The 24,476-nt window shown below is 51.8% G+C and overlaps 1 protein-coding gene across 5 annotated transcripts in view; it reads left to right on the top strand.

The window, feature by feature from the left end:
• SAMD4A (sterile alpha motif domain containing 4A) overlaps positions 1 to 24,476 on the top strand; it is a 234,160-nt gene that overhangs the window by 201,633 nt on the left and 8,051 nt on the right. For all 5 annotated transcript variants that reach the window (XM_055133759.1, XM_004601757.2, XM_055133760.1 and 2 more), the window contains 6 exons: positions 3,593 to 3,917; positions 6,412 to 6,497; positions 11,738 to 11,856; positions 15,801 to 16,002; positions 17,157 to 17,283; positions 24,060 to 24,143. In XM_055133759.1, the coding sequence (XP_054989734.1) occupies positions 3,593 to 3,917; positions 6,412 to 6,497; positions 11,738 to 11,856; positions 15,801 to 16,002; positions 17,157 to 17,283; positions 24,060 to 24,143 (943 nt within the window). The remainder of the gene's footprint in view (positions 1 to 3,592; positions 3,918 to 6,411; positions 6,498 to 11,737; positions 11,857 to 15,800; positions 16,003 to 17,156; positions 17,284 to 24,059; positions 24,144 to 24,476) is intronic.

Raw genomic sequence — 24,476 nt, 5'->3', positions numbered from 1 at the left:
TCAAGTCAGGGCCATGGTGCTACTTTGCTCTCATTTGTTTATAGACACTGATTCAGCCCGAGGCCACTGGAAGGAGAAATACCATTTCTCTTTCAGTGGGTTTCTTTCTTCAGCGATAGCAGGTAGAAATGAGCTCCTGAAGAATGTTTGAGAAAGAGAGGGGGAATGACTCTATAAAACTCAGTCATCTAATCCTTATGCCAAAATGGTTTCTGACAAATGAGAAGACAATTTTGAATGCTCCCTAAAGAGAATAGTGTTTTGAAAAACTATGCCACAGAAGGCACAGAGAGATAGTACAATGGTCAGGGTGCTTGCATACAGCATTCTGACCTCACATAGAACCTGGACATTTCTAAGGAGATAGCAGGACCCCACCAAGGGGGTTCAGTCAGTAGTCAGGGAAGCTGTGGATGTCTCACACTTAGCAAGCAGCTGCCTTGGACCAGATTTAGCAGGTGCACTGTGTGCAAACCGTGAGTACCCCCTAGCTTCTGCCCATAGGGGACCCTGGATGAGTCTGAAGCAGATCTGTGTGTAGTCAGTGCTTTTCACCCATTTAAACCCAGGGACAGGTGAAAATGGGAATAGTGTCCCACAGACCACAAAGGCAGAGTTCAGAGACTGTATATCTTGACCACTTATAATAGCACTGCGACATGATCCCACGTAGCATGCATGTGGCAGCCATTACTTTTCTGCGGATCACAGGAAATTTCTGCAGCCACAGCCACTATGGACTGACAAATTCAAATCACTGGCCAGTGCTCTCTGGACATGGCCATGCCATTCCCAGGCCAGTTGGGAGTCATCCCGAGGGTAGGGGAGCATTACCATCAAGTCGGGGGACTTTAGGGTACAGGGCTGGTCCTGGAAAAGGGTGAAAGATCATTCAGTGGGGATCTAGGTATTGGTTGGGGGGTGGGTGGGTTGTGGGCTTGGGTTGCCCCCTCTTTTGGCACAGGAAATGTAGGAGGAGAAAGGAGTGCAGGGGGAGTGAGGCTGAGTGTGATGGGCTGAGTCTGCGGTGCCCGATGGACACAAAGGGAAGTGGCCAAGAGACAAACTGCCTGGTTTGAAGACTTTGGTGTAATTGATCAGGAGCAGGGATTGACAGCTGTCCCCTGGAGTTGGCTGGCCTTCAGTAGCAATGAGCAGAAGGTCTTTAGGGGAATGGGAGGAGACAGACATGGAAGCCCAGGAAAACTGAGAGTAGGGATGAGTCAGGAGCTGGGGGTGAGGAGTGGAGTGGAGCTTCTCGGGATATTTGGTAGGAAAAAGGGGGAGGATCACAGTGACCATTGGGGCAGACTTTTGGATATTTATTTTTAATCAAAGTACTTTTTACATGTCTCTTTGGTTGAGGGAATGTAGGATCAGGGAAGCTTCCAGCAGCCACTGGCAGCTCCAGGGCCCTAAGGCCAGTGATTCAGCACAAGGATCCCAGAACGTGGCCCTGCTTAGGCCCTGCAGTGCCAGGATTCCTGGACCACCCAGCGGTGCGGGGTCCTCTAGGGCTGCACCCAGTGATGCTCAGGGATCCATGTGATGCCAAGAATCAAACCAGGCTGTATTAACTCCAGAACTGTTCAGATTTGCCCACTTTTTCCCCCCAAATGATTCCTATACTGTGATGAAGGCCCGATACTGAGAAAACCAAGAGATGTGCAAATACATGTATGCACACACACACACACACACGCATACACACATACACACACACACACACACACACTGTATTCCCATAGTTACATACTCTCGCCTTTGAGTCCCAGGAAGTGTGAGCCCCTCGTCTGTCCTGTTCTCTTTGTTTTGGGACCCCGGTTCCTGACAGGGCAGTGCCCTGGCTATAAGTGATTGTTTGGGAAGGGGAAGAGAGAGAGAGAAAGCATTTAATCCTGTGCAGGAGTTCTGTCTGTATGTGAGAAGTCCTCATTCTTCTCATCCAGATTGATGGATGGGCCCTTGCGGTTGGTGAGGGGATGGGGACCTGGGTCTGCGGAAGCTTCTCTTGTCAGTGATCTATCCCTTGCTACTGCTACATCACTCGCAAAAGGCTCCAAATCATTCTTTCTTCAGGACCAACAAGCCAGGCTAGCGAACCAGCATGGTAGGAAAGTATCTTCCTTCTACTGGTGGGCCCTGAACCTATGGCTGCCTACCCAGGGAATCAGCACTGAGAGAGTACTGATGGCCAGCTTTGCTCAGGTGCTAGTGAGGCTTAGAGACAGTTGAGGCTCCATTTAGAGCTCCCTGAGCACAGGAGGAGCCCGCTGGGGCTGCCCAAAGTAGAACCCAATGCAAGAGGAAGCTCTCTCTTGTGACAGGAGAAACCAGTAGACAAAGGTCACATTCCAGTGCCATGGCCTTTTTATAAGAGAGACCTCAGGGATGGACTGGCCCTTGCACTATGGGCTCAAAGGTGCTGCTCCTTTGTTATTCAGGCTCTGAGATTAAATATTTGCTACTAATCAGAGCCTTGTAGACTGTCTTCTGCCTGGGTTTCAGGAAGACTTGCTGCCTTAACACTTGGAACAGCATCATGGTCCCCCTTGAGGCCTGTCCAGAACCCCTCCCCCTGCCCTGTGCCCAGCCCAAGAATCTGAGCCCGTGTGTCTGTGAGCATATAACACGTAGCTGAATGCCAACCAGAATCCTCTGTTGTTCCTTTTTTTTAAAATAATGAGTAAATGCTTGGTATAGCAAAGTATGCACGGGAAGATCTGATTTTATTATATAACATAGCTGTGTCGCATCATAGACAACAATAACATAATAGACAGATGTAAATGTTTCTCCTGAGAGTGAGTCTCTGACATGCATCAGACATGCTCCAGGCACAGCCCTGCCCCCCAGCCTTTGCCCACACAGGGCGTTTGCCTGCAGGATCCTGAGCTCCTGCTTATGGCAATTCCTGTTCCGATGCTACCCCCCTCAGGAAGCCTCTCCTCACGGCAGCCCTGGCCCAGACCTCAGGCCCTAGCAGCATGACTGTTCGAGTCAGGGTTGGTTGTGAACTCTGAAAACTCTCAGGCCTTTTCTGCCAAGTCCCCGTCATAGACACAGTTCCTGGCACCCTGGAACACTCCACCTCCACTTAACAGTTAAACGAAGAAGCATGGGAAGTGGCACCCTCATTTGAGACCCTGAGATCCGAGGCCACTGAGCCAGTGTCACAGCAGAATCAGAACTCAGCCTCCAGCCCTGTCCCAGGGCCTGTTATTTACTACTTCCCTGTGTTTCCCGTCTCCTGGGCTGAGCACAAGTGTAAATGAACAGGCTCCTTCATCCTTCATAGGATACCACCTTCATTAGTCATTCTGCTTCTCAAGTGTGTACATGGAAACCACATAAATACATTTTATGAAAAGGCATCAAGGAATCCAGGAGAGGAAATGCGCCCAAATCAATTTCCCTCCCATCTATTTTTCTCCTTTGCCATAGATCTGCATTGTCAGATGTTTTGGCTAACCCGAGAAGAAGAAGAACAAGGTCACTTTACAGAGATCACCCCAAGTCCTGCCTGGGGAGGTTTCGGGGTTTGGCCCCCTGTTCCTCACCCCTAACAGGTCTCTTCCTTCTGGCCACCCAGGATATCATCGAGGGGGGCAACCTGCGTGCCCCACTCCAGGAACTGCACCAGATGATCCTGACTCCCATCAAGGCCTACAGCTCCCCGAGCACCACCCCTGAGGCTCGCCACCGAGAGCCCCCCACCTCGCAGCCTTCACTGATGGGACCTGAAAGCCAGAGGCCCGACTGTAAAGATGGTGGGGCCGGCCCGGGGGCGACGGGCTCAGCGGGAGCCAGCGGCGGGCTGCAGCCACACCAACTGAGCAGCTGTGATGGGGAGCTGGCCATCGCGCCCCTGCCAGAGGGCGACCTCCCAGGACAGTTTACACGTGTCATGGGGAAAGGTAAAACCGGCTCCTGAGAAGGCTCCACAGGGCTCACAGAGTGGCCTTCCACACAGGGAGCCCTTAGTCCACTCCCCGATGAGGAAAGTCATTCTCATCTGAATGGGTCAGTCATTCCCATCTGAATTCTCATCCATCTCACCCCAGACACCGCTTGCTTCACCCCATCTGCCTTCCCTCTGCCTCCCCGAGCCATGGCCCTTGGCTAACACCAGCTCTCACAAGGGCTCTGCGCTCAGGGATCACTAGAACTTGGGGGACCAAGTGGGGTGCAAGGGATGGAACCAGGGTTGGCCGGTGCAAAGCAAGGGCCCTACTCACTGTTCTGTCTCGTGGCCCCCCACATTGGTTCTTTGGCCTGGCCCTCCTGCTGTGCCTCTCCTGAGGCTCGGGTCCTTGGGAGAAAATCACTGGAGTCATTTAAGGGTTGCTGCCCAAGAAACCTTGATTTTTTTTTTTTGCTTTTTTTTTTTTTTTGGGGGGGGGTCACACCCGGCGATGCACAGGGGTTACTCCTGGCTCTACACTCAGGAATTACTCCTGGCGAAAACCTTGATTTTTTAAAAAAGAAAAAAAAAGTGTAGTGGAGACCAGTTCTTTTCCTTTGGGAAGGGAAACAATGTGTTTCGGGTTTGTTTTTGAGTTTTTGTTTGTTTTTGAGTATTCAATATTTTAGATCATTGTAAAGAACTACATTTTCATCAAAAGAAATGGCTACCTGGACCTTGTAGCTACAGCAAGAAACTCTGCAGGGCATGTCCTAAAACAGGCTTAATGCCTAAACATGTTTGCTTTTATTCAGGGTCCACACTGGGCAATGCTGGGGGTCACTCCTGGCAGTGTTAAGGGGACCATGCAGTGCCAGGGATCAATCCAGGACTCCTATATGCAAAGCTTGTGCTCCAGACCTTTGAGCTCTCTCCGGCCTCTTCAGCCCACAGAAATCTGGTTCACAGTCTTACAGTGTTCTCAGAGCTGAGGTGCCCACAGCTTGATGGCCGGCTTAGGCTCCCCCAACTCACCTCTCTCTGCTCTCTACCCCTTCTTCCCTCTCTGGACTGTCACCTGTACGGGGGGAGAGAACAATGACCACATGGGTGCAGAAACACACTGGGGTGTCTTCCCAGGTGTGCAGTATATATTTCCTGCCCTCATTCCTGACACGAGAAGCCCCGCACGGAGACTTGACCCTCAAGAGACCTACAGTCTTCTTGCGTGGCTTCTTTTTAAAAGTAACTACTTTCAAATACATTCATACTCAACATAAAAGCAAAAAGAATTAAACTCGGTGGAAAGTGAAAAGAGCCCCCTCCTTCCCCGAACTGTACCATCTATTCCTGCCCCAGAAGTGGCCACTTACAAACGGTGTGAAATGCCCCTTCAGAAACCTTGAAATCGGAAGTTGTCCCGTTCCTACTGGTTTTCATATTGTTCTTCTGTTTTGGTTTTACACATACTTTCAATATTCTGAACAGTACAAATAGCGCCCCCTCCTTTTTACAGCTGCATCTTATTCCTCTGTGTACACAGATCATCCGTAGCAGGGTCCCCATGCATGAACAGTAAAATGGTTTCCAGCTTTGCTTCTTCTGAAGCCCTACTGGAAATCTATTTCAGAATCTATGTGTTCTTGTTGAGGGTCTGTGGCAGCCTGGTCCTGCAGGGCAAGAGAGAGAAAGAAATCTTGATGCCCACATTGCAAACTTTGATCTACTTGGATTCAAGGCATTTTCACTTCTTACTGGCATCTTTTCCTCAGCAACCCTCTCTGTGGCCTGCTAAACACCCACTGTCATAGCTGCCGTCATAGTAGAGCACCCGGGACCTCTAAGATGAGCCCCATAGGCTCCGATACCCTGTGAGGAAATCCTCCACCCGCATATGAGCTCCTGTCAGCTTCTGCTTACACTCTGGGGTGTGTGGGTGAGCCTGTGTGTGTCAGAATGTGGGTAGCACTTTGAGAAACAGCCCTTGGGGGCTGAGTCGCAGGCTTCTGCCTATTGCGCGCGCGCGCACACACACACACACACACACACTCGCCTTCTATCCCCACTGAGGTGCCCGCCCTGTTGCTGGAGACAAGGTGCACAGTTCATTCATAAATCCCTGTAGTCTTCTCCTGCACAGCTACGGGCTTTGACAGCTTGAACTCCTGCTCCACAAAAAGAGCCTCTTTCAAAGCTAGAACTCAGGCCACTGCTGCAAGTTCCCTCCTGCCGTGCCTGGCTCGGATGGGGCTGCTGAAGGCTTAATATAGAAAGGTATGCCTGGAATGGCCGAGGGGCTCCTCAAGGCACGGGCTCCCTGCACCCCAGCCGACCGAGACTTTGCCCTCAGCAGAATGAGGAGCCTCCTGGCCTTCTTTGTGAACCTGACGTCAAAGCCACAGGCACACGCAGCTCTTCAAAGAGCGGAGGGAACCCAAGGCTGATCTGAGGCGTTGAAGGGTGTGCAGTTTTCTAATTCATCTCGTTGTGTTTGTTTGACTCCACAGTGTGCACGCAGCTCTTGGTCTCCAGACCTGATGAGGAAAATATAAGTTCCTACTTGCAGCTCATAGACAAGTGTCTGATTCATGAGGTGAGTCGTGATGAAACGGTGTCTAAGACTGTTTTTCTCCTTGCTGGAGAAATGGGTCTCAGAGTTTCTGTGATGTGATCGTTTTGGTATCCAACAACTTGTTTTTGAGGGGTACCTGACCATTAATAACAGCTTGGGTAGAACGGACTCTGATGGCTTCAAACCTAAACACACCTTGTATCATTGTTCAGTGACCAAAAACTCGTCTCCACAGCGTTCTGACATGAATGCGCCAGAGAGAGGCTTCTGAGGGGGGAAGAGCCTGACATGGTGCCCAGGCAGCTACCACCTCACCTGTGGCATTTTTCAGGACATTTAAACGTGTGTGTCGCCTCCTGGTTCTGGAAAACTGGAGGAAGGGAGAGAGGGAGAAAGAGTTAGCTGAGGCAGCCATGGGTGTTTGTGTCTGTTGTGTGTGGCTTGATGGCTGCTCTGCTGTGTTTTGATTTGTGATTTTTATAGGAAGTGTATTTAGCCATATGTCCTTTGGGAGAAGGATGGAGGCAGGCTGGCTCTGTGCCCACCAGGCTCTCAGAATGAGAGCCGTCTTCCCCACGGACTGAGGCAGCTCTGGGCACAGCTGCAGATGGGGGCCTGTGGAGATGGATTAGTACTTCCCATCGGGATTCGGATCGTTGGGCCCTCCCCATCCCAAACAGAGAGACAAAGCCATGGCTGTACAGAGTGTAGAACAGGATAACCTAGGACACAGAGGTCCTTTTGTGATACTATGACAAGAACGTAAGATGATAAAAGCCTCCAAGTCTCCTCACTTTTGCCGAGTCTAGAAGCCCAGAAGTCCTGTTTGCCCAAGTGAAGAGAAGTAGCCCTTATCGAGGGGTCTGACCCCTTAGCCCTCAGCCGCCACACAACCTGCCAGGCTGTCTGCACCTCAGAGGGCTGGCTCTGCCCCCTGTCACGTAGAAATCCACTTTTCTTCCAAAACAAAAACAAAACAAACAAAAAACAGATCTACTCCTCCTGATCCAAGGGCTTCTGGTGTGTTCCTCCTCCTCTCCCCGAGGCCCTTCCATTTCCAGTTTCAACACTGTTCTTGATTTGGCCAAAAGAAAGGAGAGAAGTCCCAGGCAAAAAAGAGTCCCAGGAAGAGGGAATGGGCTCGCTCATTCATAGGCCTGTCAGTGGGGAGGCCGCTTGTGGGATAAGGAAAGCAGGTGAGGCCAAAGAAAAACAGCCACACAGAGACACCACCAAGCCCAGAGCTAGCAACAGGCATTTACCCCAGGCCTGACCCCCAACACCTGAGAGCTGGGAGGAGAGCCCGAGAGTCTCTGCAGCGGTGAGAGCTATGTTGAGGGCTCAGCGGCTTCTTGAGAAGGAGGATGTTTGAGGACTCAGGCTGATCAGGGATCATATAAACTTGGTAATCAGGCAAACCAGAAACTGCTTCCTCTTGTGCACCCACTTTCACGTTAAGCCTTCAAGATGTGTGACGGGTTACTTTTACCTCCCTCACATGTGCCCACAAGACAATACAGTAATTCCTGCTGCTGCTTTGGCTGAACCGTCCACGTGCTTCCAGACTGTCTCCCCCAAGCTGTGGCCTGGCGCTTCTCACATTCCTGCCGCTAGACTTGCTCTGTCTGGGCACCCAAAGCACTCCTCCTTGTTTCTCCCCGCTTTTCCTTGCAACGTGCCCAAGTGATTCAGCGCCCAGGTGGCACCCTGTGGACTCGTCTGCTGACAAGAGGCCCTGATTGCAGCCGGTGGCTGCCGCCTTGATTGAGAGTCACAGGCAGAAAGGAGCTCAGGTCTGCTCGCTGGAATTCACATCAGGCTGGAGGGATGAGTTCTCAGCTTTGGGAGGAAAAAGGTTGTCCAAAACCTTTTATTATTATTTTAGGTCAAAGGAAAAGAAAAATATGTCTGAATTCATTTTCCACCACCTCAGACTATTTTCTGTGGGCAGAACACACACTCCCTGTGAGGACCGGAGGAGGCGCGGGTTCCATCCTGCAGGAAGGTCACCGGGCTGGAGAGACAGGACTGGCTTTCACAGTGCCGACAGGCTCATGTTTAGAAGACTGAAGGGGAGGGTGTTGGCTCAGCCAGGATACCTTCCTCCCTGAAGAGAAAGGAAGTGAGTCCCTAGGCTAGTAAAAAGAAGAACCAGATGGTTCTGGATTGGATTTCTGAGACCAGTCACTCCACATCCTGAATTATAATTCCAGGCTTTTTGCCTCCTTGCCATCTTGAGACGGTTCTGGAAGAGATGAACTCTTTATCCCCCTTGGTGTGTCTGTAAGTGCAGCTATGTCTCAGCCATCTTCCTCCAGACAGACTTATTGGTCTGGGCCTGACAGCGATAGAGGACTCAGAACTGGCTGACTGGCTGCGTCTAGGGCCATCTGGAGTGTAGTGACTTTCTTCCCCTCCAGTTCCTCAGGAAGCTGCTGCAGAACAGCTCAGCTGTCAGCATCAACCAGGAGCTGAGGTGAGGTCCCAGTTGTCCCAGCCCCCTAGCGAAGCTGCCATTGTAGAGTGCTCCTTTGCAGGCACAAGCAACTTTCAGAGTGCAGGGGAGCGGGTCAGGCTCCTCATGCCTCCCTGTGGCAGCTTCCAGGGCTGAGACAATCCGGCCCACACTCTCGGCACAGCCAAGGGGCTCACTCTTGTTGGCAACTCTTGTTGCCTGATGCTCCATTGTTGAGGAAAGGCCTGACCTTTCTGTGAGGATGTAAACATTTCCATGTCTTGGCTGGGCTTTGCCACCCTGGAGATGTCATCTATGAATGGTGTCTTTACAAGCACTTTGCACACACATCTAGAGACAGAGCCTTTTACTCCTTCACAGGCCAATGCAGGAAATGCAGGCCAACTGCCTCTCAGGCTGGCACTGGAGCATGGCGCTGGTGAGACCTTGGAGTTATTAACTACCAGATGTCATAGGAATTCCCATTCTATCACCGAAACGCTGGGATGTACACCCCAAAGGACTGGGTAGAATGTCTATAGAGCAGTAACCTTGATCCATTACTTAGAGCCAGACCTGTTTTAAGTGTGATATATGTTTTTCATGTGCTATCTCATTTAATTTTTACAATGTCCCTTTAACATCATTAGCCTTTTTGGGGGGGAGAGGGGAGGGCGGGAGATGATAGGAGACATTTGGACCAAACCTGGGAATGCTAAGGGCTTGCTTCTGACTCTGTGCTGAGGGATCACTCCTGGCAGTGTTGTTGTGGGAATGTGCTGGGAATTGTATTAGGGTGATCACATGCAAGGCAAGTGCCTTGTCTCCTGCAAGGCACTTATCTCCCTGCCCCCTTTTCACCTCTTTTTAAATAAACTGAGTGTCAGGAGGAGGTATTCACATAAGGGATTTGAACCTTCTTCTAATCCAAAATCTGGTCTCTCATCACCTTCCCTTTGTCATCTTGATCAGCACCTTCAACCCACAATCTTGAGTTCAAAAGTAGAATCTGGACCAGGGATATGATTCAGTGATAAAGTGGAAACCTCACATGTGTGAACCCCTGACTTTGATCTCTGGGGCCACACACAGAAAACTCTATCTCATTATGGGTCCAGCAGAAATGTTTGCCTTTGCAGTTTTCAGAGGTACACAGGTACAGTTTAAAAACCCTCACTGTGGGCCAAAGTGATAGTACAGCAGGTAGGGTGCTTGCCTTGCACATGGCCAACTGGGTTCAATCTTTGGCTTCCCATGTGTTCCCCTAAGGTTCACCAGAGTGATCCCTGAGTGCAGAGCCAGGAGTAAGCCCTGGAGCCCAGCCAGATGTGTCCCTAAACCCAATAACAATTATAGTAAAAGTAAAATTACTCACCAAGCATCACCAACAAGTGAGGAAAACATCATCTTTACCATGATACAATCCTCATGCACCTTTAGGGGCTCAGCACCTCTTTCTCTAATGGAACACCAAGTCCTTTGGGGGTAGGTGACTGTCCATGGGGTCTGGCTAAGACTCTCAAGGAGGAGAAAGGGATTTTCAAATTGTCAACTTTTTTTTTAACAAAATGGCAAAGATCTTTTTGCTTTGAATCACAGAGTTCTCACATGGCTCTGTATTTTGGTCCTTAAGATCAAATGTCATCAGGAGAAAATTAAGCTGTCACTTTTTCCTTCGTCTCAGTACTGTTTCCTGTATGAGAAATAGTCCCAGAGCTAGTTACGCTAAACAATCATTTTCTGCTATTTAAGGGATTTCATGTCTTATTGACAAAACGACTTTGTATTTTATTTCCATCATTTTTACTGCTAATCGATTGACTCCTAGATTTCCCACAATGAGTGGGCCTCAGGTTTAGGCACTTCATGAGGGCTCTGTATAGCGTGCATGGTCCTCCCCATTCAGATAATGAATCCACTTTATGAGCTGCAAGCACAACTGCCAGAGCACAGCCATCAGCACAACCTCTGTCAACCCCAGTGCTGTTGTACTAACCTCTGGGTGTGCTGGAGGGAAATGATGAATTTGTGCTTTTATGATCTCCAGTGGTTCTACTATACCATGAGTTTTGAGAGTCTTGGGGACTCTGTAAAGTCCTTCACAAAGGCTCTACCTCAAAGATACAAGATAGAAGCAAGTGTGTTTTGAGGCAATTGGTAGGATACTCCTAAACATGAGTTTGTATTTCAAAAGACTTGAGAGAAGCACCTGGTCTACCTGGTTTTTTCTTAGTAAACAAAGCAAAAATGTGGTCAGGATTGGCTTGTGGGAAAAGGGAATGTTGCCGGGCATGGGGGCCCTTAACTGGGAGATTTCTCGGTGAGATGCTGAAACACAACAGAGAATTCATTTTCTGAAGCCCTCCGGACAACACCATGGTGACCTCCTCAAGCAAGATTGATTTCTGGAGTGGTTTAGCATTTTCATTGATTATAAAAAATGCAGGGGGCCTGCAAAAACCAGAGTTTTCAACAATCAATTTTGCAATTCATTCTGGGTTAATAAATAAAGTCCAGAGAGTGTTAGGAGGGAGGGAAAGAGGGCCAGAAATACAACCCAAAACAAGGGTTGTCAAAAGCAAAACCTTAATGCACGTAGCTTACTAGCTCCTGCCAATGTCAGCTGACTTAGATTTTTCAGTCAACACAGCTCCCAAATGAAACTAACTGCTGTTTGGACCAGGCGGGAAACAGGTGAAGAAAAGGCAACTGCAGAGACTCCCATGTTTCCCCCTGTTAATTGCATGTTTCTCCTTCTAATGTCAGGCTGCGTCGCCCATTAAAAAAGTCCTGTTTGTTTTTGCAGGCATTTACAGAGACCCAGAAAAAAAGATTGTTGTCATGGAAACAGCAGGTGCAGAAGCTCTTTCGGTCTTTCCCTCGGAAAACCCTTCTAGACATATCAGGATATCGACAGCAAAGAAAGTAGGTTGGGATTTCATTCTCGGTCATGCACAGTGGCTCCCAGGGATCTCATTGCCAACAGCCCAGGTTCACGGGGCAAGACTCAGGCAGGACATCCTTGGTCTCCCTCTGGCGAGTTCCAGATTGCATTCTTGAAACAGGTGGGGCCAGGAAAAAGAGAAAAAGCCTTCCCAGAGGAAGAACTGAATGGGATCTCTTAGTCCTCGGAGCACATTGCCAGCCTGGTGGCGCTGATCCAGATAGGCACCCAGGGAGGAGAGGGGGTGTGATGCGATGAATGCCAACAGAACGCTTGGTGGTTTATCCACAGAAGGGGGCCCTGGAAGGACAAAACTGGGATGTTCCATCAGCACCTAAGTGGTAGTGTAATTTCTCCTCTCCATTCTAGCTGCAGACAAGCTAATTATAGTCAGTGGCCGGGTAAAGCGCCCAGTGCAAGTCTATTTTGGTCTAAGCTGCAATCTCAGAGTAGAGCGGTACAATTCTTGATTTTTCATAGTACTTCAGCTTCTGGGATGCAGTTAAAAATAAGCCTCCTTGTACTTTAGAACCCATTACCTTAATCTGGTTTTAAATTGAATCCAATTGCATATTAAAGGTGAATTACAGTGACAATCTGAGGGAGGGATTATGGGGAGGAGTGGAGCTAAGCCTTGAACAATGATATAGGAGCTTTAGCGGGGAGGAGGCAGGAGCCAGTGATGCAAACATCCTAAAAAGTCCACTTCAGTGATACATTCTGAAACGTGAGCAGATCCCTGCCTTTCCCACCTGCACCTGGAAAGTTGGTAATTCACTTCTCAGTGCATATCTAGAAGCTCTCTGGGATGAACAATTTAGGCACTCAAAAAAAGTCTTCAGTGTTATTTTAGGGAGGTAAGGTCGGTTGAAATTTGCAAGTAGTCTTGGTTAAAGCTGAATGTAAAAATTGAAGTGCTGTCATTTTCGAGCATATATAACAACGGTTATTTATTAAACATTTAGCACTTCCCATGTGCCATGTGGTATCCAAGCACTTTCAGAATATTAATACACTTAATCCTTGCGACAAGCATCTGAGGTAAAGAGGCTATTATTAACCCCTGTTTACAGCAGAGCTGGGGAGGTAGGGGCAGCCAGGATTTGGGCCAGCAGGTCAGCACCAACTCCAGTCGGTGCTTTGAGCCATTGCAGATGTCAGGCAGACCTCATGGTCTCTGGTCAATGTGCAGACCGTCAGAGCAACACTTTATTGCCAGCATACTGGTCACTGGCCCTCAGGAGTTTTCCTTCTTAGTGGACACCCAGGATGAAGTGCACCTTAAGTGCACATCTCAGTGCACCTTAATGATTCCTGGCCCACGTGAAAGACAATACCTGCTCCTCAACCGCCTCAGTCTGGAGGCTGCCTCATCTCTGTCAAGGTGGTAGGAAATTTCTCAAGTTAATTCTTCTCCAGCCCCGTCCCACAACACCAGGTCTCAAAAAAAAAAAAAGGAGATCCCAACAGGAAAGAGATTTAATTTACAGGCTGAAGATGAAGATAAGGCTTTTCAACTATTTGCTCCTCTTCCCAAGTGTCCTTGCCTGCATCTGTCACCCTGCATCTGAGTTCATTGCCCAGGGTGGGGCAGGGACAGTCTGATGAACCTCCTTTTATTGGCTAGCTGTGAAATGAATTCTGGCATCGATTGTAGAAGTTCAATTGGAAGTTGCTAAAGCTCTAGAAAATAATTTGTTCTCATAACATTACCTCTGGGATCTCTTTATGCTATTAATTTGCTTTGAAGATCTGTTTCTCCGAAGATACAAAGGTAACTGTGGCCCAGCCCCTGCTTGAATTATTGCAAATCCCAAATTAATTGGTCCTTATTAATGTCATTTTATCAGTCTTTTCAAGCATTTCAACGTAATGATTTCAGTTGGCTAGATTTAGGAAGGCAGAGGAAGATACGGAGAATGACAGATGAGAAACTCTAATTGTGTCACTTTGTTCCCATTAATTATTTCATCCAGTGAGGTGATTGTAAGGAATGTCAGCATTTGCTCTGGCTGTCAGCCGCATCCACCCTCCACAAGTGTGCAATAATCAGTGCACAGTAGGGCATCAGTGTCTGAAGAAAGATGAACTAGTTAGTGCTCTCTCCCCCCCGCCAAGCATTTACTCTATTCCCTGATATTCCAGGCTCTCCTGGCCACATACAGCTCAGCTCCGTGAGCCTTGACTTTCGGAGTCCCCAGAGCTCTCGTTTGTCCAGTGGGACGCTCCAGAACCCAGTGGCCATACTCCATTGCTTTGAGCACATAATCTTTCCTTCCTGGGAGCAACGACTATTTTAGCATCCGTCACAGACTACTGTATTTTGCATATGAAATAACTTTTAAAAAATCCAACCAAAAAGGAAATTGAGCAAAAAAGCCCTCAGCACTAAATAAGGAAAAGTCTGAGGAGAATACTGAATCATCGGCCAGGTGGCCAAAATCCCAGCTCCCGAAGCCAGAGGACAGAAGGAGTTTCCACGGTTTACACAGAAGACAGACCAGAGAGAGGCCACTTGCTGCACGTGGCTGGCCCATCCTTTAGAGCCCGCCAAAGGGCTCTCTCGTCACCTGAAGTGAATTCTGCCCCTCCAGGCCTGGGGTTCCCCTTGGTTAAATGTTGACCCTTAACCAGAAGGAAAAGGGAAGGGGCAGCAAAGGACAGTGTCCCGGGTGGAGACACCAATGCTGTTTCGCCACTTGAAGACATGCCTCTGACCGGAACTGGAACACTTGGTATCAAAAGCCTGGAGTACCACCAGCCTCCAAATCGGTGCCACTCCTTCTGGAATTCTCTTCCTGGCCCCCTCTCTGTCTTGCCAGCAGAGGAATTCTGGGGATCAGAGAATCCCGTGCAGTCAGCCTTGCTGTCAGCCAGGGGCGCCTCCTTCCCACACACTTTGGAAATGACTCTCGGTGGCATCCCTTGCCCCCACCCCAGCCATCCTCACCGGGTCCACCATGTCAGCCCTGCATCAGCCTCGGGAGTCTCCCGGTGGCTGCGGCAGCGAGTCTCTTCCATCTGGTGGCCGTTGGAGGTAAAGCAATTCGACTGAAGCAGCGAATGACTCAAGCTGACTCTTCTTGGAAAGAATGTGCTGGTTCCTGAAACCCTGCTGGCTGCCCTGCGCCCTCCCAGGACGGAGGCACGCGGACAGGAGAGTTCCTCAGTGCTGAGGTCACCCGCCTCGGGGAGCAGAGCGTCGAAAGGCAGCACCCACCCACCCCCCACCTTTCTGCGTGATTTCTTCCCTAGGGATGCACGGGGGTGGGGAGCAAGGAAGATCCATGGGGGTGGGGAGCAGGAGCTGAGGAGTCCAGTTCAGGCCTGCAACCCTCCTCCTCCCTGGTCTCCTCTCTCCTCCCAGAGGGGCCTGAAGTGCGGCCAGGGCAGCCACTTGGAGAGCCTTGGGCTCCGTCATGCTGCCCGTACCAACACAGCCAGGAGCCCAGTCAGGCCGGGGTCATGCAGGAGTGACCAGCTCGGCCACCGTTCTGTTTTGCCCTGTGCTTTTCATCCCCTCCCAGACCCTTCTCTCCAAACTGGCCGGGCAGACTGTGGAGGGCTGCAGCCTTGCCCTGTGGCCTTTCCCAGGGCCATGGGACATCGAATTGAGAAGGCTGCAGAGGACGCTTACAGGCAGGGTGGCAGCATCAGCTCAGCTTTCTGTTCTACCCTCTCCAGCTAGGGAAGGGGGTCCAGGGGACACCTCCTTCCTGGGGTGGTGATGAGGAGTAAGTCAGCACTCAAGTCCCAGGATGGTGATGCCCACTGTCAGTGGTCATTGTCACTAGAGCCCGTCCCCACTCCTGGCTGCCAGAAGCGCAGGGGGCTGGGGGGGGGGGGGGCGCCTCCCAAGGAGGTAGCTTGGGGCTGCGAAGGGCTGGAGCCTGATGGCCTCTGTCTCGTCTGCTCACTCCCACAGTCGCGGCTTTGGGCAGTCCAACTCGCTGCCGACGGCTGGCTCTGTGGGCGGCGGCATGGGCAGACGGAACCCACGCCAGTACCAGATCCCAGCCCGGAATGTCCCTTCCGCCCGCCTGGGCCTCTTGGGCACCAGCGGGTTTGTCAGCTCCGCACAGCGCAACACGGCGGCCAACCCCACCATCATGAAGCAAGGCAGACAGGTTGGTTCTGTGCCAGGAGGAGGGTGAGCCAGCTGGGCTCAAGGGGTCCGAGGAACCTGGGGCCAGGCCTCAGGGCAACCCCCACACACACACAAACACACATAATTTCATGATCTCTCCGGAGGCAAAGCCACCCCCTGCAGAGCATTTGAACTTGGGGCCCTTAAGAAAGAAATACAAAACCTTTGTCATGTATCTGACTTTTGAGGCCCCCCCAAGACCTTAGCAGCCCCCATCTTTGGGGTGTAGAGAAGCCTGCATATCTCCAGCATTGTCTCCCCTACAGTAAACAGCTGCTGGGGTTAGTGTGGGTGTGGAAGAATCCCGGAGGGAGTCCAGAGGGGCTGAGAACTTTCAGCCAGACTCGGTCGGGGTGCAACTGCCCTGAATTGCCCCCTCGTGCCTTAAGTGACCTCCTCCCATCTGGAGCCCTGTCCCCTCGCTTGCCCATCCGTGTGCCCCATCTCTGAAAGGGCCCCTGCAGGGTGCATCTGGGGCTCAGGGGACACCGTGGGTCTTAGGCTCTGAGTTGTCATTACAGAAGCCGGGATACTACAGGCACCTCAAACAGGAAACTTGTTCCAGATGAGAGGGGTGGGATTCAGTGCTCAGCTGGGGTGGGGAACAGAGGGTGTTGGGACAACCCCCCCGCCGCACCTCCACTTTCCTGGCCATTACTGCAGCCAAAAGTCATGGCGAGGACACCCGCCCCGTCACAGACACACCAGCTGAGTTGTGCCAGCTCATTGCCAGCTGGGAAGTTCCTTTTTTCTCTCCTCGCTTTGTAGTAAATTGTAAGACTCGGAAACAAAGTCTAATGAGAGCCCTGAAATAGTTTGTGCTCTCCGTGGCAAACGTTTATAGAACTTCCCCATTTCCTAGAAAAGTGAGAGGAAAAACAAAGGCGACAAAAGGGCTACAGAGAATCTTGGCGTGAAGGAGGGAGAGGGGAGCCAGACACAGGTGAGGGCTCTGATGGGGGGGTGGGGGGATGGGGAACCCAGTGAACGGAGCCACAGCCCCTCCCCCCCACGCCCCTTGTCCTGGTGGAGAAGTGACCCAGGGCATCTCTGGGACCTGCTCCTCCCAGATCCTGCCCCGGGGCGCTGCTTCACTCCCCTCACCCGAGTACTGACTTTCTTGTCTCTCCCTAGAATCTCTGGTTTGCCAACCCCGGGGGCAGTAACAGCATGCCCAGCCGCACCCACAGCTCCGTGCAGAGGACCCGCTCGCTGCCTGTGCACACGTCTCCACAGAACATGCTGATGTTCCAGCAGCCAGGTAGGGCGGCCGCCTCTCGCGCATCCTCTTGCCCCGCAGAGGTGGCCAGGAGCCAGCACAGTGGCCCTGGAGAACCCCGCCAGGGAGCTGGCAGTGGATCACCACCCCACACCCTCGCACTGCTTCTTGCTCAAAACGTTTCCTTCTCGAAGCTGGGTCTTGCCGGCGTGAATAGCTGTTGGTTGGCGGGGGCGGGGAGGGGGGGGCAGTCATGGAGCCCCAGGGTGAATGCAGTCTGACTGGGCTTGGGGGGATACCGGTCTTATGTTTTGATGGATGGAAACTCCCTAGAAGGCTTTCAGAGGTAGAAGGGGAAGGGTTCTCTGTGTATAGGTGTCAGAGGGGAGGGGACGTGTGTAGAGAAAGAGACAGAAGTGGGAAACTCGCTGGTTTGGAGCTAAGAGACCTGCCGCTGGAGTCGGGGACTGATGGACCAAGCCTCCTGGTTAGAGATGACCCAGTCACTTCAACTCAGTATCCTGCAGCAAGCCTCGTCAATCAGAGCAGCTGGAATTAAGCACAGCTAACAAATGCTCAATGCCACCTTCCCCCCGACACACACACACACACACACACACACACACACACACACACACATTAGTCCATTTCCAGCAGTGTTGGGAGATTACTCCCAGCTCAGTACACCAGCATTCTCTTCCATCATTGCCCAGGGAGACCCTGTGTTGTCTGGACTCAAAGCCAGAGCACCGCAAACAAATCATGTGCATGTGCTGCCATCTTTGGAGCTCTCTCCCTAACCCTCTAGACCCAGACAGCGCGGACAGACAGTGACGGCTACATGCGTGATACAAAGTCCCACAAGCAAGAGTGCACCCACCTGGGCAGGCACCTCGGGCCTGTGTCGAAGCTACAGGGAAATGTGCTCTTTAGCAGGGCACATCTTTTGCTCCATGTCTGAATTTCTGTCCCTTTAAAGAGGAAAAATGTCACTGTGGCGTGTGTGTGTGTGTGTGTGTGTGTGTGTGTGTGTGTGTAAAAAAGTCTTGTAGATCTAGAGGTGAACCAAGGGGGAAGAGTAGGAAGAGGAGAGCAGAGTCCTGACAGGGTGAGAACAGCGGTGTTCATCAAGGGCCACGGGAGTCCTACAGCCATGGCTGAGCTGAAGTCAGAGTGGCAGAGTTTTGCCCACGGTGTAACTGAAATCCAACCAGGGCAGCCAGAACTCACTGCTCTCAGTGGAGAATCTGGAGGGTTCTGAGATAGTAGAGAGGTTAGATGTTAGCTTTCTATGAGAGTATCTAGCATGATACTCTCCATGTCCATCCATTTATAGGCAAATTTCATGACTTCATCTTTCCTAAAAGCTGTGTGGCATTCCACTGTGTAGATGCTATAGTTTCTTTGTCCATTCATCCATTCTCAGGCACCCAGGTTGTTTTCAGATTCTGGCTATGGTGAATAGTGCTGCAATGAACACAGGAATGCAGATGGTGTTTCTACTGTGTGCTTTTGGGCCCACAGGTTATATTCCCAGAAGTGGTATTGCTGGATCAAATAGAAGCTCAATTTCTAGTTTTTGAGGAATGTCCATATTATTTTCCAAAAAGACTGGACCAGTCATCATTCCCACCAGCAATGAAAGAGAGTCCCTTTCTCTCTACATCCATGTCAGTACCAATTGCTCTTTTCCTTTTGGATGTGTTCCAGTCTCTGTGGTGTGAGATGATATCTCATTGTTGTTTTGATTTGCATCTCTGTGGTTGTCTTCTAAGTCCTCCATACATTGTGCTCCCTGCACCATCTCCTCCTGCTCCTGGTCATCTCTGGGAAAATCACACCTGTCGAGGGAGCCTCATTTGTGTCTGTTGCTCCGGATCTCTCCATCTGTCCCAGGCACATGCTGGGAGCAGTGCTGAAGGGTCAGTTGATGTTCAGGCATGAGGCATGAAGCAAGACCCAAGGATCTGTGAGCCAAAGGCAACTGTTGCCTCCCCTTCCCCAGCCAGGCCCAGGGGCAGCTGAGTCTTTGGGCTTCTTTTCCATCATCCTGGAGACTACTTGCAAGTCTCTTGATCAACTCTGCATCCTGCAGCCCGCCTTGAGTTTTGTGTTTTAATCAACCTCACTCAATTGCAATCCACTTGCAACAAGTCTACGCTAAGGTTTCTATTAAAGGCCAAGGAATGGGGCCATGCTACTTACTCTTTGCCAATGAAACAAGTGGACAGTTATTGGGAGGTAGAGGCAGTGCCTGGGCAGCAGCCCCTCCTGAGTCCTGCCCAACACACTTGGCTCCTGCAGGCTGGCTCCTGGCCAGGTTACTGAGAGCACAGCCCAGATGTGAGTGGACAGGCATGACCACTGCAGGGAGTTTCTGTGGTGGGCTCCGGGGAGCTCCTCTTCAGCCTTTGTCTGGCACTCTGAGTGCATTCCCATCCGCTTCCAGAGCCCAAGCCACTGTAAGGACTTTTCCTTCTACCCATCAAGCTGGGCCCGCCCTGGGCCTGGGAGTGCCCCCATGTAAACCCTCCAAAACGGTGTGACAGTCCACATCCTGGTTTCTCCCAACCACAGAGATGTCCTCAGAGAGGTGCAGGGGTGCATAACTTGCGTGCAGCAGCAAGCCCCCAGTTCGAGCTCAACCCTAGCATTGAGCCATCAGCCTGGTTGGCTAAGTATCATTGGGAATGGCCCCCAGGCTTCCCTCAGCTTGGGAGGCCCCCCAAATATTTAATAATGTTTTTCGTGCCTTCAGAGAGAGGCGGGTAGAACATCTACCTAACTGGAAAACTGGCTTGGAAGCCACTTGCAGGTGATACCTAATCTTAGAAGCAAGTACCCCAAGATCCAGCCTTGGGATTTCTGAGCACTGCTTCCACTTGGGAGACCACAGCGAACTGTGTCCCCCCAAGAGAGCCCAGCAAGAAGGGCCAGTGGACCTGGGAGCTGGAAGCTGGCTGGCTGCACACAGCCCTGGGGACTGGGCAACTCAGGGTGAGAGAGGACATTTCCTGGGGGGACATCTCTGTTCACACAGCCAACTTCCCCTGGGCCCCACCCCAGCAACTCCATGATAGGGCACATGCCCAGCCTACACAGGAGAGGCCCTGGCATGATCCCTGGTGCAAAATGTAGGGTAGGACACCTCCTCCCAAACCTTCCTGGTGATGGCCCCTACAAAAACTTCTGCATCGGTTGCTGCATGCCCAGGGGAATAGCCTGGTGACTGCAGCATCCAGTCTTTCCTTACCAGGGGAGTGAGTCCCACAACCCTTCTGGAGAAGGGACCTCGAAAGAGTGGGCAGGAGGCCATGCCCAGGGCAGACCCAAGTCCTGCTCCTCCATAAACTCTCACTCCCTGCCTCCTAATGAGCCCAGCCAGCAGCTGTGCTCAGGCCTGACAGCTGGAAACGGGTGGGCTGAGAGGTGGATCTCCTCAGCTGAGTCTTAGCCCTTCTCTTCTGAGAGGAATCCACACACACAGGCTCAAAGCAAGCAGGTGTGCCGTGGTCACAGCCTGTCTACTCCTCGCCACTCTTGGTGGACGTGTGGGTGCCTGAGGATTTCAGAGCACTGACTTCGTGTGGGTTTAGGAAGAGCCAGAGCCCTCAGAGAAAAGCTGTTTTCCCACAGCAGACTCAGGAGCTGCTCATGGTGCCATCCCGGCCACCATCATCCTCCCTCCCCTGCCTGCCAGGCCCCCATCCTGCTGCGGGCGCCCTTTCTTCCTCACGGCTCTGCTTACAGCTTGGAGGCACGAGTTGTCTCCTCAGCCCCTTTTCTCTCAACCTGTCCCCGCCTCTGTTTTCCTCCCAGTGGCCCCACTTCTCACTGTTTGAGCCTCAAAGCCTTTCTGGGATCCCACAGAGAAGCCTCCACGACCAATTCCTGTGTTTGGCCAAGTGGGACAGTAAAGGTCTTTTTTGCTCAGACTGAAATTTCAAAGCTGTTGCCTCAGAGTTGCGACCAAAAGAGGCTTCTTAGGTATCACACACATGAGGGACCCAGAAGTGAGAGTCGCTTTCTGCCACCCGAATCGTACACCTCCCCACTGCCCCTCACCGCGTGGACAAGTACCTTATTTGGGATAGGCAGTTGCTTCCTTCCAGAACTTTCTTGATGCTGACAAGACGCTGTGTTCCGTCCTTATAGGGCTGCTGAAAAAAAAATATATGTGTCAGGAGTCCCAAATCAGCCTGAACCCAGCCCATCCTAGAACTGGGCACCCTCTCTAAATACCAGGACCCTACATTGAGGGCTGTGAGGAAGCCCCAGCAGGGAGAAGCCTGGTGGTTGAGGTGGGCCCGCAGGGTTGGGGGTGGGCTGAGAGGGAAGCCGGCATGTGCCCGGTTGGTTTCTCTCTGCCTTGTGTGTAGGGGGAGCTGCCATGGATCTGTTTTTATCAAATACACAATTAAAAAGTCACACCATTAGGGAATTCTGGAGTGTGAACATATGGACTTCTCCCAAGACTTCAGAATATCTCAGAGCGGTTCTGGGAGTAGTGGGGGTCCCGACTTCCGGGTGTCTCCGAGGGCAGAGCAGGAGGAGGAAACGCAAGCGTGCCAACGTTCAATCCAAAAGAGCAGTTGTCAAGGTTTGGAGACGGTGGTGCACAGAGTCCCCACATTGCTCAGTTCCCCGCCCCCCACCCCCCTTTTGGAACACACAATCCCAGCCTTGGAAATGGCATTTTGCTGCATGTTGGCAAGAAATCCTGCAGCTGAAACGCTTCTCTCCAAATGTCGAGCATCTTTATTTATCCAAATCTCTCCACAGTGTTTGTTTAAAGGGGAGTGCTAGAGAGTAAACTAAATTTCACAATGAGCATATGGAGGGCTATAATTGCTGAGGGTTGAGGTTTTTTTTTTCATATTTGCTAACTGGCTATATATAAAATTGTGTTTCTATTTTATAGATTTCACACCCTAAAGGCTGCTAATTTTTGCATGCATATGATTTTCACATGAATGGATGGAAATACTAAAATACTCTTCCCTCTCGATGGTTTCCTTGCCCCGACCCCACTCAAGAGCAGCCAGTGGGGGGAGCGGGGCGGGGTAGGTTGCGTCCCTGAAAGCGGCCGGCATCAGGCATCAGACGGCCTTCAGATTCCCTGGCGCGGGGACTTGTGTCAGGGAGAGACCTACCTGCTCCCTAGTGCTTTCATATTACTTCACGTTGCCAGTCTTCCTTGTGAGTATTTTACGTGACACCTTTCCCTGAATCACAGGTCCTCCTGCTTAGCCAAGGGTGTCAGCTTCCTGTGCCAAACCTCCTGCCTCCTCCAGTCATGTTCCTGCCAGGCCCCCAGTGCCCTCTGGTGGAGATAGGAAGGACCCAGGGAATGGCTTAAAATTTGCGCCTCAGGATCCTCTTCTGCTTCTGCATCCCAAGGAAGAGGGCAGCTTCCTGGTCTCACAGGCAGGCTGTGGCCGTCGTGAAACGTCCCTGACATCAGGACACAGGCCCTGGTGACTTGTATTCTCCTCCTACCTCCCTCTGTCTCCCCACCCCTACCCCAGAAGGCTGCCACAATTCTTAGCTGTTTTCTGCTCCTTCTTGCTCATCTTCATCATCCTCAGTGAATGTGTATGAACAGTACACGAGGCCATGCATGGATGTTTCTTTGGTTTGGGGGAGATTTTTTTGTGTGTGTGGGGTTACAGGATCCCCCTCCCCAGCCATGCTCAGGGGCCCAGCAAGTGCTCCAGGCCACACTCGACTGGGCTTTGCAGGCCTGATAGTTCTGTGCTCTGACTCAGCAATGCTAGAGGTCATACAGCCACACCCGACAGAGCTCAGGGGGTACTGGAGGGGGTCAAAATCAGGGTCCCAAGTACATGCTCCAGCTCCTTTGGGCTACCCTTCCCACCATGGGTTTTACGGACAGGTACAAGAAATAGGAAAGCCACATTGCAAGACTTCTCCAAGCAGCTCATGCAGGGACTGTCCCTGGGTCCAGGGACAGGGAGATACTGACAGGGATCACAGCACCCAGTGGGACAGCAGGGACACTCCCAACGCCCACCATCTTGGGGGCAGAGGGGAGGGCTCGGATATAGAGGGACCTTGGGGTTGAGGACACACAGTGCATCCTGAACAGTGGAACCGCTACTGCTTCCCTCAGATACATATCTTGGCGCTCCCCAGAGCTTGGAGGCTGAGCCTGAGCTGTATGCCCCCCTGCCCCCACTCTGGAGGCAGCTCAGGTTCACTGCCATGGCCCGAAGCCTTCAGCAGTCCAGGTTGCAGCTCCTTTCTGAGCCCCACTGGGGGAGGTAGACATGGGTTTGGCCTGGTTTTGGGGGCAAACATCAGGGGCACAGATACAGAGGCTGGTGATGGCCAGGGTGGGCAGGTACAGCCTTGGCACTGGGGCAGGGGGCTCAGTTTCCATTCCAGCAGCAATGCCCCTTCTCAAGAGATAGTGACACTAGGGCCAGGAGAGAGAATGGCAGTGGCATGCGGGGCCCCATGTCCTGGCAGCATGTAGGGCCCATGGTAGAGGGAACGAGGGGGCCACAGGGGCACAGAGAGCTGGCCACAGGTGGCCACAGAGTGCGTGGCCTTCGTGGCCAGCCCTGAAGTTGGCCATGTTTGGATGGAAGCCTCTGGAATGTACTAAGTGGGAGTCTAACGATTGATGACTTTTTAGCTGTGTTTCCACCCAAATGCTGGTGTTCACAGGTATAGAGCTTGTGTCTGACCTTGGCTTTGGTGGGGAGAGGGTGGGGACTAGGTCACGCTGTGCCTCGGCTCTGCCCTTATTTTCACAGTCCCTGTCACCCATAGACCTCCCTTTTATCCTGCAGAGTTCCAGCTTCCTGTGACCGAACCGGACATCAACAACAGGCTGGAGTCGCTGTGCCTCAGCATGACAGAGCACGCCCTGGGAGGTGAGTCCCCGCCGCAAGCCTCTACACCCCCCGGGAGGGTCCAGCCGTCAAGGAGAGTGGGAGGGACGCTGGAGGCTTGGCAGCGGGTCATGTGGCCTTGCAGCCTGCTCTCGCCTTACCCAGGAGCCAGTGTCCTGTCCGTGGGCCTGAGCTGAGCCCCTCTCCTCGGCAGCTGTCCCCTCTCTGCCCCACACACTGGACGGTCGGCCCAGTCCCGGGCCCCGGGGAGTCAGGAGCACAGCCACTCGCCCCCACAGTCTGCCCCATGCCCTCGGCCCAGCCCTGGATTCTGTCTTCTCGGCACTGGCACGCTCAGCCTGGTCCAAGCATATT

The sequence above is a fragment of the Sorex araneus genome, chromosome 3 (assembly GCF_027595985.1).
Source record: "Sorex araneus isolate mSorAra2 chromosome 3, mSorAra2.pri, whole genome shotgun sequence".
Lineage (NCBI taxonomy): Eukaryota > Metazoa > Chordata > Mammalia > Eulipotyphla > Soricidae > Sorex > Sorex araneus.
This window is presented reverse-complemented; position numbering and strand designations above follow the sequence as displayed.